Genomic DNA, 17,598 nt, shown 5'->3' with positions numbered 1-17,598 from the left:
GCACAGTAAAAAATATTCAGTTTGTTTCAAAGAAAAAAAAATCTGACTGACCCCAGCCTTTTAAAAGTGTGTGCTCACTCATGCGCAAACGTAATGTTGCTATATCACACTCCTTCACCAGCAATGGGCCGCAGTGGGTGAGAGTAATTGATTTAAAGATGAGAACAGCATCTCATGGGGACAGAAGGCTAGTGTAGAAAGGTTCTGAGACTCCTTAGGGAATCTCTCTCCGTCTCCCCCCTTCCCCACCACCCAACTCTTTCTCTGAGAGCTCTCCGGCTGTTTGCTGAAGTGGGTTTTATTTGCCAGTCAAGTGGAGCCCATGCTGGTACCACTCTGTGTGTGTGTGTGTGTGTGTGTGTGTGTGTGTGTGTGTGTGTGTGTGTGTGTGCGCGCTCTGTCATTTCCTCCTCTTTTGTATGTCCATCTATCCAAATTTCCCCTGCTTTTAGCCCAGCCATTGGTGAGAGTACAAACTCTGGCTTGTTGAATTGATATTTGCAGTGCCTGCTCTTTATCCGTGCATCGTCACAACGGGGAATTGTAGCTGAAATGTGATTTTTTTTTTTTTACAAATATTTTAAAATACTTTCTCCTACCTCAGCCAAACTAATACGGTGAGGCAGCTGTTAGTTATATTTCTCATAAAAAGGGTAAACATTGTTATTGCTGTTTCTTTATGCATCTGACCAGCGCAACACCACAATATTGGCTCAACCAATGGCATGGTTTTTCGAGTCCAACCAATGCAAGACTGGGAATTATTATTAGACTGGTAAACAATTGCAGTGACTTTTAGTTATGAAAAAATTACACACTTTGGAAAACATATATTCTTTGCAGTGTATTGTACTGAATTATAAATACATTTTTTAGTAATTATGCTGGCAGTGTTACGCATTTATATTTAGCCCTGTGTGCTGGACACCTGGGGTTATTTGATTGACTGGTGAACCATTAAGGGAACTAACACTGGATAAAAATGACTTTAAGCTGTTATTGCAGGAAAATGAAACTATCACATTGTAATGTGTTGTATTAAATAATAAAATAAAAGGTTTCTTAATGAAATTCTTTAAGACTGATAAACTAGTTGAATTGGTAAACAGGTTGAAACTCAAAGGCAATTGATGCGTTATAATAAGAAAATTATGTTTTTGTTTGTGTAAGTGTGCATTCAGTGACTGAATGATTTAAGTCCGTGTTTAATGAAGCACATTACCCATGCTGCACCTGTGTTAGGAACGCCTGGTCTTGTCGGTGCTGCCGCGCTTTGTAGTGCTGGAGATGATTAACGACATGACCAACGTGGAGGACGAGACCCTACAGCACCAGTTTCACCGTATCTACATTCACCGCTATGAGAACGTGAGGTAATATATTTCATCGTGGTACAGTCATCATGAATAGAATAGAAGAGAGTCAAATGGAATTGAATCAGTCATCCGCCATTAAGGCTCGGTCGCCCACCATTCTGGCTCAGTCACCCGCTGTTATGGCTCAGTCATCCTTGATTATGGCTGAGTCACTCTCTTTTATAACCCAAACAAGTAGCCCAGTAAAGCACAGTCAGTCACCATGAGATCACCAAATAGGCCCTGAAAATGCCAGTTCATGGCCATTTGAGCTCAAATGAAGCCATTTTGGTCGTTTCTAATGGCGTACCCATTTTTTTTACACTATTTACTAAATTGTTTTATATAACGTATATGTAGTAACATCAATATATTCAGAGTCATCACACAGTGATGTAATAAAACAACATTTAATCTCAATCTTTTAATCTTAACGTGAATTTCCTTCGTATAGAAATGTATAGAAATGTATACATATGGCATGTTCTACATTTCTGTAATATGTTTGTTATTTGTGTAGTTACACTACTGTTTGAATTTTAACAATCAGTAAAGATTTTTTATGTTTTTGAACGTAATCACTTGCTTACCAGGCTTGCATTTATTTGATCAGAGGTACAGTAAAAACTGTATTATTGTAAAATATTCAAATTGAACCTACTGTTTTCTATTTTACTGTATTCTAAATAGACTTTACTCCTGTTTTGGAGAATTATCAGAGGCATTATTCAATGTCACGTGATCCTTCAGAAATAAATCAGGCAGTATGCTATTCTGGTGAACAAGAAACATGCCACATTATTATTAATGTTAAAAACAATTGTACTGCTTGACATCTTTGCTGAAGCTGTGTTTTACTTTCAGGATTTTGGATAAACCTGAAAGTTCTAAAGAACAGTATTTTTCAGAGACTGATATCTTTTGTAACATTATGAAGGCTTTTATTTTCAACTTTTGATCAATTCAGTTCATGGATTCATTCAACAACAAAAAAATTGTAGCGTACCTTGCATTGGTAGTTCAAACTTAACAGTACAATTAGTGTGTATATTTAAGCTTATGTCTGTTTATCTCACGTTGGCTGATTGGCTGTAAAATATTTGGGAAAATGTATGTGATTTTCTGGCTGATTTATGCGAATGTGTGTTTTGTGCAGTATTCTCTTTGCTGATGTGAAGGGCTTCACCAATCTTTCCACCACACTCTCCGCTCAGGAACTCGTTCGAATGCTCAACGAACTCTTTGCACGATTTGACCGACTGGCACACGTAAGTGACTTGACGCGCATACATGACAATCTGCAAGCCACATCACAGTATCATTTAGTCCTCGAAATAGCAGTTGGAAGTCATGCTGTTATCTTGGATATCACAGTTAAACTATGGCTTGGCTGTATTTAATATTGTTTGTTCGATATCCAAGTATTGCAGTCTAATGCTGATGTTCTGAAAGAAGGTCACCTTGACATTCAAAACACATAGCACAAGTTAAGGAATTATTTTACTTAGATGTTACATCCCATGTATACTAAAAGGGGCCATGAACTGTGAAACCAAAATTTTATTGATCTTGTGACATATAAGAGGTAACTCTGCTATAAAGACATTCAGTAATTCTCAAAAAGTTATGCCTACACTATGCCTAAGACTAGACTAATAAGAGACGTTATAAACTGGAAAGAAAATAGCTCATTCTAAATGGTTTTTTAAATGTAAAAATCGTGACAACATAAGTGGACCTCAGAGAACAGTACATAATAAAAAAACAGGCAGTTCATGACCCCTTTAATGGAAATCAATTAGCATTTTCTGTTCTATTCTGTTGTCTAAATCCCAGTGATTTAAACATTTCATAGTTACACTTTGAGGTTTAGGTAGCATGTGAATTCTTACATATTTATTCTTATTACATACAGATCAATTCTTATTATATTTGAAATCAAGGCTGTGCTAATTATCTTTCCTGATAACCATTTTCATTTATGGCCATTATTAAATTAAATACTCAAGAACAAAATAATTAAATAGTTGATCAACTTGTGCATTTCAGCTGAAAAACTTGTGTCTCATCCTTCTGAAATCCAGTTTATCAAGGCACTATATACATTGATTTATTGCACTGTATCTTCTGTGGACACAAAAAGGATACTTTAAAGAAATATTTGTATATATATATATAATATATATATATATATATATATATATATATATATATATATATATATATATACACACAATTTAAGTCAGTGGTGGTTCAAAACAACCCCAGCTGACTTGCAGTGTATGGACAAAAACAAACAAACAGAATGTCTTCTTGAGAAAGCTATACAGGTTTGGAATGACATGTGGGTGAGTAAATTGACAATTTTCATTTTTGGCAAACTATGCCTTTAAATCATTGTCATTCAACACACCTTTTATGTAAATTATGCTTATTTTAGTGCTTTATTCACATGAGCCAGCGCTGTTTACATCAGAAAATTGCTGTTACACTCCTGCTTGGCTTGCACATATTTGATGCAGGATGTGTGAAACAAAGAGAAGTGTTATGTTTGTGTGCCGAGGGCAGTGCCAGCATATCTTGGCTTGGTGTTTATAGTGGCACCAGATAAGCTGAGTTCAGTTCGAGTACAAAGGAGGTTGAAATATGTGCCGGCTCACCCTCCCTCATGTCCTGCAGTGCACTGATGTGCTAAATGCCTGTTGCAAAAGTCGCATAAATAAAAATATTGTGGCCGTGTCCCCAACATTAATGACATCGATATATGAGTGTGTGTGTGTTAACGCAAAGGAACAACTGTCAACAGCTAGTGCAAATCTTGATAGCTGCCCTTGGAAGAAAGAACAACATTACTTACACACATTTAGACAGGCAGATCGATTTAGTTTTTTTTTAACAAATGTGTTTTTTGTTCTGTTGTTCAGAATGGAGGAGGAAATAAATGCATTATGAAGATTATTAAAGTCCATCCTCGTGCTCCAACTCTCCAATAATCTTATTCATGAGTCAGTACAATAATCATTGGAGATTAACCAACCATAAAGTGGCTTGCTGATGCATAATGCAGATATTCAAATGTGGCATATGTGCGCTTGCAGATGGTTGTATCAGTATGTCATATTTAAATATCCTTGTGTCCTTGCTCGTGTTTGTGTGAATCTGCCATCGCACTCATGCGAGCAGGCCTGGTGTTGTATTAAATTCTGCAGCATTGTTTATCGTGATGAGCAGTATTCATTTTCTTTCCCGATGGCAATGTTTATTCAGAGATGTCACATGTGTGAGGTTAGTGCTGTACTGTTTAACTGTGCGGCTGAGCTGTCACGTTCAACATTTACAAATGTAATTGTTTTGATTTCTTGCATCATGCTACATCTTGACAACACTTTGAACTCCCGATGATCCTGTCTAAAAGCAGCATTATCTTCTATAAATCTTTCTGGCTCTCTTGCTGTCTGTCCCTCCATAGCTCTTTATTCTTTTTCTCACATTGTCTAATGGGAAATGTACATTAACCATTTTGTTACTTGATCTAAAAAAAGTGATAAACACATTGTATAAAAAAAACCCTAAACTTGTTCCACGGAAATACCATGTTTTTGCAGATATACTCTGATTACGCCATGATATTTAATATATTATTACTGTATATTGGAGTACCATATTATGTTATCACTATGTCTGTTCCTATGGAAACTAATGCTTGACCTTGATGTTGCTAGCAGCATAGTCTAGCATTTGACCTACAGAAATCTATGAATAATATGAGTATGGTAATCACTTGCTACTAATGGTAAACTACCATTCAAATTAATACTTGTATACAATGAGTGTGCATTAAATGAATCCGAATTCACAGTAAAGACATTTATAATGCTTTAGAATAGAATTTCTATTTTAAATAAATGTTTTTGTTCTGTTTTTTTCTGTTCAGGCAGTCCTAAAATGTATCACAGTTTCCATAAAAATATTAAGCAGCTCAACAGTTTTAAAGCATTTATAACAATCAGAAATGTTTCTTGAGCAGCAAATTTAGAAAATTAGAATGATCTCTAAAGGGTCGTGTGACACTGAAGACTGTAGTACTGATAGCTTATAAGCTTTACCATCACATTAATCAATTATATTTAAAAAATATATATTTTATATTTTAGAATAGTACTATTTATGCTGTATTTTTGATCAAATTAATGCACCTTTGAGAGGATAAGAGAAAATTAAACATTCTCAAAAACATTACTTACCCCAAACTCTTGAACGGTTTTATTATAAAAAAAAAAAAAATTATAAGAAAACATTGATATATAACTTGAATATACTAGCACAGTACTATTTCTGTAAGGTTCAGTCCAAATAAGTGCGGGTTCAAGTTTAATTTAATGGGTTCTTTATTAGTGTCATTCTGTAATGTTGATGTTTTGAGTATGGAGCGTGTTGTTACACTAGCATTTAATGCTAGTTTTTGTGTTTATATCCATTAAATTGGCCAACTCTTTGGTATTGATTATGCAAAAGGCATTCACTTAGCCTGCAGCACTTAGCCTGCAGATTAGCACTAGTGCTTCAAACAAGCTATCATGAGTCAGTCCAGAGCTAATCAGGCTGTAGGTGGTGTTTTTAGCGATTGACAAATGACAGTTACGGGCGTAACGACTCTTTGTTTCCATACAGCCGTTTACTGAGCTGTGAAAAGATGTTAGTACGGCAGTAGGCATGAGTAATGGATCTCAGAGAGACCAAATGAGTGAGTGGGGCCTTATAATTACCACCCTCTCTGAGCTATACACAAAAACCTGGCAGGCTGAGAGATAACCAGAACAGATAGAGACTGCAGTGGAAATTATAGGGCAATTACTGTTATAAATGCTCAAACCCTCAAATATCCCTCTCACACTGTGCAATTGTTACCTGAAACAGCTATTTCTACCTGATCTGACCCTTAATGATTTGTCTTGGGATAAGAGAATTTATTTTGATTGATTCAGTTGTATTAAATAAAAATATTGTCAACATTTTGACATATTAAATGTACAAATATCTTCTCCTTTCCTCTTAGGAGCATCATTGCCTGAGGATCAAGATACTAGGGGATTGTTATTATTGTGTTTCTGGCCTTCCCGAGCCTCGACCGGATCATGCCCACTGCTGTGTTGAGATGGGCCTCAGCATGATCAAAACCATCAGGTAATGAAACATTTCATGTTTTGTACTGCAAGCCAACACTAAATAAGTAATTCAGTGTTTCAGTCAGCGTGCAATGTTCCAACAGCAAGATTTTATTGCTCAGGTTATTGGCCAGATTGCTTATTGCTTAAACAGACACAAATTAAACAAGTGTTGACATAGTAGAGTATATATATAGCTATAAAATGTGAATATAATATCCTAGTGCTCAGGAGATGCATGCAAGTACTAAATTCACATTGTGTTCACAGCAACTGTACTTCTTTCTTCTTTGCATGGAACACAAAACATTTCAGAAGATTTTCCTCAGACCAAAATTAAAGCCATTACAGATTTGCACAAAACCCACACATTAATAGCAAGGGAAACCCTTAATACATGTATGAAGGATTGCTTGAAAGTTATAGTACAAAAAAAAGTACGATCATGGAATATTTATGTACACCTGGTGACCTATAAACTGGAAAAATACAACTGTTTCCAATACAATTTTGCTAAATATTTCCATTACAGATTGCCCAGATAACCTTTTGTTTTACAATGTATTGGGTATATTTTCAATTCACAATTGCAGTTTGCTCAAGGTTTGAAAGAAAAAGCAGCAACTGATTTTCATTCATCTTGACATCCACTATACTTTAACTGTCCTTATTAATGAGAGAAGTAATAATGCCCAGTCTGTAACTGAATTGTTCTAATAAGTCAGATCTTGTCTAAGAATCAGTTGATCCAGTTCACAAAGCTAAATGATTCAAATCATGAATCAGACTGATATTCTCAAGTTCAGCTCACTGACTCAATAATCCTAGTGGTGAATGACCCACTGGAGCAGAAGATTGTCAGCGAATAAAGACTTTTATGTGTTTGTTGCACACAAAGCTGTTCACAAAGACTTCCGAAGCTGTCAAATGTGCATGAGTTATTTGGACAATTTTTGTATTTATGGATCTTTTCGAAACAGCTCTAATCCCCAGCTATTCAAACAACCATCCATTTACTTAATTTGATATAATTTCTCATTTTTGTTTTCCACTGAAGAAAGTTATACCAACTGTGGATGACAATAACGCAAGTAAAAAGAACTCATTACCTGTGCCTCTTTTCTACTGGTTGCCAAATTGAGCAAAGGAATGCACTAAATGAGGGAAAACATTAATATCTGCTTCACAGGTTACGTTTGAGTTTGTCTAACAATATCTGATTCACAGGTTACATTTAAAGTAGTCTGTATTAGGTATCATTAGCATTATTTTAAAACAGTGGAAGTCTATAGTATGACTCTAGCAAGATAAAGCGAGTGAGTAAATGAATGACAGACAGAGAAAGAGGCCACTAGACCAGCCCTGTTGACCCTTAATAGAGGCTAGATAGCAGATGAGAGGCCCTTGTTCAGCAGGTGTGTATGTGTGTGCTGCACTAGTGTGAGTGCTGTCAGATATCACAGCACTCACACTACCACTCAACACACACACACACAGCAGTGACAGTATGACCTCGATTCCACTTTTTATAAACAGCCACTTACTTCTGCCTGTTACCCCGTTCAGGAGTAATAGTATGATGTGTATTTCAACTTGCCTGTAAACCCAGTGTGACTTCTCTAGCTCAACAGTTGTTAAGGCGCGGCATTTCAGAGTTGCAACACAACAAGCTAACTATCCATCCTAACCTTTTTACATTTGTATGTTTAGGTATGTGCGCTCACGTACAAAGCATGATATAGACATGCGCATTGGCATCCACTCTGGCTCGGTTCTATGCGGAGTTCTTGGTTTGCGGAAATGGCAGTTTGACGTCTGGTCTTGGGATGTCGACATAGCCAACAAACTGGAGTCTGGGGGAATACCTGGGTAAGATACAACCACAAATGTGCAAACAAAAGCTCTCTTTGGTGATTAAAAAGTGAGGGAAGTACAGAGATTATCCATTAGCCCTCAAATGTGCTCAACTGTGATGAAAAAGATATATTTTATGGACACCTCCCCCTCTTGTGTGGGAGGAAATTAATTGAGTTTTTGTTTATTCTCATTTTGAAAAAGGTGTTTTGTTTTGGATGTGTGAGATGAATCTCTAGTTAATTTCGACCCCCCCTCAGGAGGATCCACATCTCTAAAGCGGCTCTAGACTGTCTGAACGGCGATTATGAGGTGGAGGAGGGTCACGGTAAGGACCGCAACGATTTCCTGCGCAGGCATAACATCGAAACTTTCCTGATCAAGCAGCCAGAGGAGAGCTTGCTCACGCTGCCGGAGGACATCATGAGAGATTCTACCAACCAATCAGATCACAGAACCTCTAACACTTCCTTCACGGAGGGAACATGGAGCCCTGAACTTCCCTTCCATAATATAGTGGGCAAACAGAATGTGAGTGCCATTCATGCACAAGCAAACAACCAAACAAGCACAGTTAAGAAGACACGCATTAATGCAACCTCAGCAATTCTCAAATACAGCAGGCAAATGGAGCATAAATTGAGGCTCTGTATCTGTTCACTGCACCTGTCTTTCATTTTGGTGTGAGCCTCCTGATTTATTTCTACATCTTTCCATTTTCTTTCATGTTCCTCCTGCATGGTTGGTTTGTTATAGATAGGTGTGTGTAGTTACTTCATAACCTATATGGCAATCTCGTCTGTAAATCAACTTGCAAAGTGCTATTCACAGAAAATGTTTTTGCATTCCACTGTGCTACCTTATCCATTGATTTTCTATGTAGATATGCATTAGACGGGCATCTTTGACCGTTCCATTTGTGTCTCACATCTTTTGCAGTAACCTGCACATTAAACAGCATTCTAAAAACATGGCACTCAAGTTCAAAAGGTAGTACAAAATGTGTCTGGAGACTATTATTCCATTCCTTCTTGGAATTCCTTGTGTTTTAGATGCAGGAACATATTCTGTATGAACAGCCCCTAAATGTTCTTCTTTATATGAAGATTCTAATTTAAGATTTTAGATGTTCTACACCCAATAGATCTGTAATTACAATGAAGTTAGAGATCTAGACAAATACTCAGCGACAGTAGGTCCCCAAGGAAGGTTAAAATGCAGGTTTGGGAATCCTTTAGAACAGTTTTTCTGCCCTAATGTTTAATGTAACATGCAAAGAAAATTCTCTAGATCTCTTTAGCATGGCTCACATTTTTTGGTGGTATTGGACAGGTATAGTGCTCTAGTCTAGAAGATCTCAGGACTGTAGGGTGAAGGATGGTGTTCTAAAAGGCCACCTGGACTGTTCAAAAAGATTCAAAGGGTTCTAAAATACATGGTATTCTAGAAGCTTCTCAGGCTACAGAAAAATGGTTCTCAACACAAATAAGCAGGGTCTTCAGGATCACTTGAAAAGTCACAGACCCAGTATGCTGAAGCAGTGTGAAACAATGTTCTAGAGAGTTCAAAGTGGCAGGTTTTCAAGATTTTGGGATAAAGACAAAGGTAAACGGTTTTCAAGGTTGAAGGGTAAAAACAATCATTTAACAGGTTCTCAGGGCTATAGGGTGTGGAGAATATTTTAACAGGTTCTCAAGGCTATAGTGTAAAACAGTGTACTAGAGGGTTCACAAACTATAGGGTAGAAACTATGCTTTAGTGTATTCTTGAGACTTTAGGGTGTGGACAGGGTTCTGGACAGTTCACTTTGTTAATGTGGTTCTCAAATTTTTCATTTCTCTTTGTTTCATAAGGAATGTGTTCTAACTGATTCTTAGTGTTCTCATGGCTATAGGGTAAAGAAAGTTTTAGTGTGGGCCCTCAATGCTTTAAACAGAGTTCAATTGAGTTCTCAAGGATTAAGGATAGGAATAACGCTCTAGTGGGTTGTCAGGGCTGTAGGATGGGAGCAGAGTTACAGAATTTGCAGTATTCTAGTGGATTTTCGAAACTGTAAGATGGGGATAGTTTTCTGAATTGTTCTCAGTGTTGATACTTATGACCAGCATTTAAGTGGGTACGTAGGGCTGCTGACGGGTCAGTGTTCCAAATTTGCTTGTTTTAAGCAAAAACTTAGTTAATTTTGACTTGTTTTTCTGAAAACAAGATATTTTTTCTAAAGACTTTAAGATGGGGACTTTGTTCTGGAGGGTTTTGAACTTTGTATGGCAGGGGGATAATTCCAGCTTGTGCTGTAAGGACTGTTGCTGATTCTCAATAATCGAAGGTCAGAGTTGAAGCTGAAGGTCCACTTTTCTGAAGGTTTTAGCCCCAACACACCTGCCTGGATGTTTCCAGCACTCCTAAGCACTCCTAAGACCTTGAGTAGCTTGATCAGGTGAGTAAGTTTGGAGCAAAACTCTCCAATAGTTTTTACAAGGCTGTACGGTAAAGCCACTATTCTTGTGGATTGTCAAGGTTGCAAGACGAGAGCCTGTAGGGTGGGAGCTGTGTTCTGGAGGGTTCTCAGGACTAAATGGTTCACAACAATGTTCTAGAAGGTTTCCGTGGCATGTGCTGCTGATTATGATGCAGAACTCTCTCTTGGTGTGGGCCGAGTTGCCAGGCTGTTGCTATGGTGACGTGGTTAACATAAGGGAATGTTGTCTTTGATTAATGCGGCGCTTTTGTTGCCTTTGTCATGCAGTCATCTTAACACATCAAAGAGCTCTCACTGTATGACTGGCAGGGCAACCAGCCAATTACACATCAGCTGAGAGCACAAGCTTTCACGTTGATTAGACGAGTGTGTGTGTATGTCTGAGCTTTTCTAGATGTGTTCAAATAGAAGTATGCTGACATGTTCATGTGTGTATGTAAGATTATAGGGCTGGTCTCCATGACAACAGGAATGTCTGTAAGGCTGTAACAGGATTCTTTTTCTCCTTCACGCTTCGTTTATCCCTCCCTCTCTTTCCCTCTCTCTCCCTCTCTCTCTCTCTCTCTCTCTTTCTCTCTCCTCTTTCATCTGCTGTTCTTTTCTTCTCCTTTATCTCACATCCTCTCCCTCTCTCTTCTCCGTCTCCCTGTTCAAGCTTTGTCCTCAGTGACGCATTGCAGCCACAGTGTGTGTGTGTGTGAGTGAGTGAATGTGTGTTTTAGTGGGTGTTTGGGTGTGTGTGTTCCGCCGAAGGGTGGTTCTGTTAATGGATTTAGTGTCTCAGTCCTTGTGTTTTTGTGTGTAATCCAAAACTTCATGAACTCAAAAACATACACATACATGCATATAAACACTGCAACCTGAGAGTATTACATTTTGAGTTGAACAGAGGCCTCGTCTTTTGTATTTGGTATTGAAAGCATTTACTATTGATCAGCCAAAATACCTCTGCAATGCCTGTGTTCCAAAATCAATAAATAAGTCTAGGTCAAAACATAGGTTTATACTTTGAAAGAACTACTCATTGGAAAGTCGTTTTTTGATCTCCAAGTTTAAAACTGTACATTACTGAAATATATTACTAGCCAGCCAGTTGTTTATTGGTAGAGCCAAAGACTTGATTGTGCCTAAATGGTTGCATGAGGTCACCACTGGAGACTATATAAATTTACTTGATTTGCTTGTAATGCCCTGCTTGTTTTGCACACTTAGGTTTTAGAGGAAAAAACACTTTCAAACAGTCCTCATCTCTGCCGAACACCAGCATTCACTGCACATCTGCTAAAAGCAGCTCCTGTTATAGCAAGAGAGATCGAAAATGACAGAGAAGTACAGAAAAGCAGTGTCTATTTTGTGCACAACTAAAGCTGGCAGATGTTTGGCCATTAGCAATATTGGCTTCTTGTTATTAAGATCTTATCTGCTGTTTCTGTTAATGTGTGAACTTAACGTTATTTGCAGTGCACTTTCCGTCTAATAATCGCAGTAAGCTTTGTGCTCTGTTGCCTTTCAATAAAAAATAATAATTTGGCACCTAGTTGTGTTTCCTATAGGAGTCAATTTTTTAGTCTGGAGCCCTGCCCCATGACTTCTGCCATCTGACCACACTAACCCTAACCCACTAACTAAACCACACCTAACCCTAAACATTTAAACTCCACCCCATAAGCAACTCAAGGAAGCTTTGCTGCTCTAAAAAGAGCTCTCAAGAGCTTATTTCTCCACCTTTGGGATTATTGAGGAGAACTCAAATTGATTCTTTGACATCTCCACCCAGAAGCTTTTCCATCCCTTCTACTCCACCCAGATTGTTCCAGTTTCATTCAGTTTGTAATCTGACTAATACCTCAACAAGAATAGAAAACATAGATGCAAACACCTTTTCATTCGAAAGACATACAGTGTGATAATCCGTTCACAGTGGAATTGAAAAGTATACCTTGCATGCATCTGAACTTAGGTGCAGGAGTCATTTTTGATAGTTGTTGGAGGAGAAATGAGCATGAGGGTAACAAATGTGAATCACTCACACTAAATGTATAGTTTGCTGCACCGGGGGAATGAGTAACCATAATTAAATCTCCAGTTTTTACAATAAATAAATGCGTGTGTGTGTGTGTGTATGTATATACATTCAAATTATTAACAAAATTATATATATATATATTGTTAATAATTTGAATTAAAAACAAATTTTAAAAAGAAGTAATCACTTTTGATCAATTTAATGCACGTTTATTAACCCAAAACATTTAAACGGTGCTTTATGATGCTTTTCATTTGTATATTGTTGATACAAATATTATTGTAAATTGCTGTACAACCTTTTGTAAAAAAAAACATTTTTTAAGCAGTTTAATATTGTGTCCAAGTCAGAAATTTTCTCTGCAGTTGCCTCTTATTGAATACAGAAGAACTTGTCAAAAGTCCCTTCAGGTCTTCAAGGCCATAAGATATTGTAAATTTTCATTCCTTTCATTTGGTAGAAGAATATTTATTGAATGTTTTCTCAACCCACTCATAGCAGCCGTAGGCCTACACCTCTCACACACAGCTGTATTTTTTTTAATTCTATGTGATAACAGTAGATTAACAGTGCCTAATCCCAGCAGATTTGCCCACATCAGTTAATATAATTCTGATTACACACATGAGCAAACACTGTTGTAGAATGAACATCTGATGAATGAAAAGTCCATATACGTGTCCCAAATAAGTATTTGGGTGCTCAAGACACCACATTAACAAATTGACATTTAAAAGATTTAAAAAAAAAAATATATGAAAATTTGCTATAATTTTGAACATTTTTATTGTTATTTCAGTGAACATATAAAGACATTGCCGCTTACATTCACACAGGTGTCCTAACAGAGTAACCACAGCTGTAGTTCATCACATTTACCATTTACCACATTTTCTCCATTTACCATAAGCAAAACCCATAAGACTTTTTTCTTCCACAGACTATAAAATGAGACAATAATACTGTATGCAATATGTATATTGTGAATTTTTGAAAAAAACCTGCATCTTCTATGTCTATTTATGTTTGTGTGAATAGTCCATTGTGCATGTATGAGAGAGAGTCTGTGTGCGCGTTTTGTAATTCTAGTGTTTCTCTAGATGACTCACGGCTCACAGTGACCACAGCTCCAGCTCACGGCACAGATGATAGTCCTCTTTAAAGATACTTTCAGTGGTCAAAACAAAATCAAACGTCTGTGTCAGATCCTGTTTATGCAATATCCTCTGCTAGTCATCCTTCAATGTGACCTCCACCCTTGTGCTGACATTTCCGCTGTTAAACACGCTCAAATACAATACAGCACATGCCTACACTGTGGCCGAGAGAGAAGAATGATTTCAGTTTACTTCCAGTTCACATATGTCATATATATGGTGGTTGCTGGGTCTGCTGTAAATTAATGTGTTTGGTGACCCACACACATGGAGGTCGTCTCCCATTCATCCATGTAATAACCTTTGACAGCATGATGCTTTAAAAACAGCCAACTTGACAGAGGTTTGCTGATTCTGTCAGGTTTGAATTAAGCATCTTTCAGATGGATTTTCTGAATAAGCAAGAGCATGTTGAGTAGATTATAATAAAATACACATCTTAGTCAGTTATTAATGTAAGAAACAAATAAGCACAAATATTTGTGTGCTTATTTAATATTAGTGTTTAGCTTAGCAAATATCATACTGTTTGGAAGACATGTTAGTCAGCTGAATAAGCTAGTTAGATGCTTGTATTACACAAGTCTCATTTTGCGTGAGGTGCACTGTTTGCTTGGTTTTGTGAGTTGTATGGTATAGCCAGTCTGAGGTAACATTTTGCAGGTCATGTAAGGTTCCCTCCCTTTCCTTGTACAGTCATCAGCTTTAGTTGAGTGGTCTGAACTTAGCCGGGTCCTGTTCATGCCATTTTTCAGTTGTGTCCTGATTCTGTACAGTGCGTTTAAGGCCAGTGATATCTTTGTTTAACCTCTATCCTCATAAGAACATCTGAGCTATTAAAATCTTGTGTGTAACCTCATATTGTACAAGTGTTGAACAAAACAAAAACTGCATGAACAAAATCCTTTGTGATAAAGTTTAGGTCATGATATAGCTACTTTTAATTAAGGTTTTTTTTATTTAATAGCTAAATTGCTCACATTATTATGATACCACATGCGAAGTATATGCGACACAGTCTTGTCTTAGTATTGGATTTGGATCAGTTGATATTGAATGATAGAGAGTGCCAAAATTGTTAGAACGCTTGACAGATCTGAAAACATCAACTTTTTTGCATCCAAAAACATGCAGAAGGTTGGTCTGAGCACAACAAATATCAAAGTCTAACTGATTTTATACACTTTTTTTAACTTTAACATGTGTCCACCTTTTGCAGAAATTACAGCTGATATAGTGTCAACATATTTCAACACTAATTCAGCACTAATGTTATCACATGCCTTCTGCAACTCAAGCCTAAGGCTTTCCTATGAATGTACAATAGATCTGTCCAGTTTATTTATTTTACAACTCTCCCCAAATTTGCACGATGGGCTAGAGTCTCGGACTTTGAGGAGATGGTCTAACCCCATCAATAAACCGTAGACCATATAGAAACCGTGAACAAATCAGCAGTCAGACAGGTTTTAACTGGATTTTTCAGCAGAGAGAACGAACTGGAACAGCCTCATATTTTTGATACTTAAAATATCTGATATAAAAGGTCCGGCTTTCCGGCATTAAGGCAGTGGAATTATTAGACATTGCAATAGTGTGTTGATTTTCTAGATCCACTCTAAAAGATGGGCTGAGCTGTAGGCAGTTAGAAAAGCCTATTACTTACAGTCCAGAGCATTCACTGTACAAAAAATAATCATGTTATGTGCAAGTGTTGTGTGTGTGTGTGTGTGTGTGTGTGTGTGTGTGTGCGTGCGTTTGTGTGTGTGCATACTTAGCTGTCGTTTGGGGACAAAATTGTCATGAGAAGTGAACTAAATCTGGCAAAACCTCCTTTGGGGATGCTGTATGTGGGAAAACAGTAATATATAAATAATACATAAATACATTATACATAAATAAATTAAACATTGCAAAAAGTTTTCTTTTAAGCATAGAGTTTGGGTTGATATATGTTTAATTGTAATTAATCTTAAATAAAAAAAGTCTGTAATTTGTCCTCCATTAGCTAAGTGATTGTGCATGTGTTTGTGCGATCATTTTCTGACGTTATTTGATTGTCATACATTCATGTTGTGCAGAGCTCTTGGATGAACAGATACACACCAGCACACACACACACACACACACATACATACACGAACACACACACTCTCTTAGACTCATGGGCGCTGCATGTGCTTTTCCTCTGTAGACTCTGGCTGCGCTCACACGTCACTCCATTAACCTGCTCCCCAACCACCTGGCTCAAGCCCTGCATGTGCGCGCCGGCTCACAGGAAATTAACGCTCGCATGCAGAGCACCATCGCCCTGCGCAGCGGGGACAAGCTCCGCCAAGAACATATCTCCCCCTTCTCTCTCACCTTTAGAGAAGCACTGCTGGAGCACAAGGTAGCCTGCTCCCATCTTCCAGCCATGCTGTCCTCCCTCTCCACTCTCTCACTCTCTTTATTTTTGTTTTGGAGGTGCAAGAGAAGGAGGTGAGAGAGTGTTTTTGTCATGAGTAAACTAAAGGACGTTATGTGCCAGCAATAGCAGTCGATACTTTCTAGAACATGCACAGCGGTTTAAAATCTTCTCAATTACTATGTCCCATCCGGGGAAAAAAAACAAGTTAAGGTGGTGCAGCTGTTTTTAGAGCATGGTTGCTGTTTTCTCGTTGGTTCAAGATGGTCAACCAGATGGACCATCTATCTTGACCAATTTGCACCATCTTTATGGTCACAGGAACCATCTGCCTCCAGTTTTATTTGGATTTTCTAGCAGGAGCAATGACACTTCTTACACAGCACTACAATGCTACAATTTACTTTTAAGATCATGGATCATTCTTCCCAAAACACAATTCTGCCATATTTTCAGGCTTTTTTGTGTGGAACAAACATTTTTTAGATTTTAAATTCCTCAAGTTATTCAATGACAGTTCGCATATAGTGACCCACAGCTCCAGAAAGATTAAAAAACTCGAAAAATTAATTAGTGAGTTCATTAATTGCGCTACAGTTCTTGAGCTGTTAAAGGAATAGTTCACCCAAAAATTTAAATTCTTTCATTAATTTCTCATGTCGTTCCAAACCCGTAAGATCTTTGTTCATCTTCAGAAAACAAATTAAAATATTTTCGAAGAAATCTGTGCACTTTCTGACCCTGCATAGACAGCGACGCAACTGAAATGTTCCCAGACCCAGAAAAGTAGCAAGGCAATCTGTAAAATAGTCCATGTGACATCAGTGGTTCAAATCTATGTTTAAAAAGCTACGAGAATATTTTAATATGCAAAGAAAAAAAACTACTTTTTCAGTCTCTGCCCATCATTCACAAGAGTGCAACTTATGCGTCATTTCTGGGCCTTGAAGGTACTGAAATATCTTAATTTATGTTCCCGAAGATGAAAAAAGGTTTTACGTGGTTGGAAAGACGCAAGGGTGAGTAATTAATGACAGAATTTAAATTTTTGGCTGAACTAACCCTTTAACTTGAGAGCCGCTCTGGCCATTAGTCTGACAAGAAGGTTGCTTCCTGATCTGATCAGCAGGTTCTGACAAAGAAAAAGAGAGTGAA

General features: G+C 37.5%; 1 protein-coding gene across 3 annotated transcripts in view; it reads left to right on the top strand.

Annotated features, from left to right (window-relative positions):
• Window positions 1–17,598, top strand: part of adcy8 (adenylate cyclase 8 (brain)) — a 42,404-nt gene that overhangs the window by 10,446 nt on the left and 14,360 nt on the right. For 2 of the 3 annotated variants that reach the window (XM_043219482.1, XM_043219475.1), the window contains exons 3-7: window positions 1,243–1,373; window positions 2,512–2,623; window positions 6,412–6,539; window positions 8,231–8,389; window positions 8,635–8,905. In XM_043219482.1, the coding sequence (XP_043075417.1) occupies window positions 1,243–1,373; window positions 2,512–2,623; window positions 6,412–6,539; window positions 8,231–8,389; window positions 8,635–8,905 (801 nt within the window). Of the gene's footprint in view, window positions 1–1,242; window positions 1,374–2,511; window positions 2,624–6,411; window positions 6,540–8,230; window positions 8,390–8,634; window positions 8,906–16,230; window positions 16,429–17,598 lie in introns of all 3 variants that reach the window. The other variant, XM_043219469.1, reaches the window with a different exon arrangement.

The sequence above is a fragment of the Puntigrus tetrazona genome, chromosome 2 (genome assembly GCF_018831695.1).
Source record: "Puntigrus tetrazona isolate hp1 chromosome 2, ASM1883169v1, whole genome shotgun sequence".
NCBI lineage: Eukaryota > Metazoa > Chordata > Actinopteri > Cypriniformes > Cyprinidae > Puntigrus > Puntigrus tetrazona.
The sequence above is the reverse complement of the archived record's forward strand: the minus strand, read 5'-3'. Positions and strand labels throughout refer to the sequence as shown.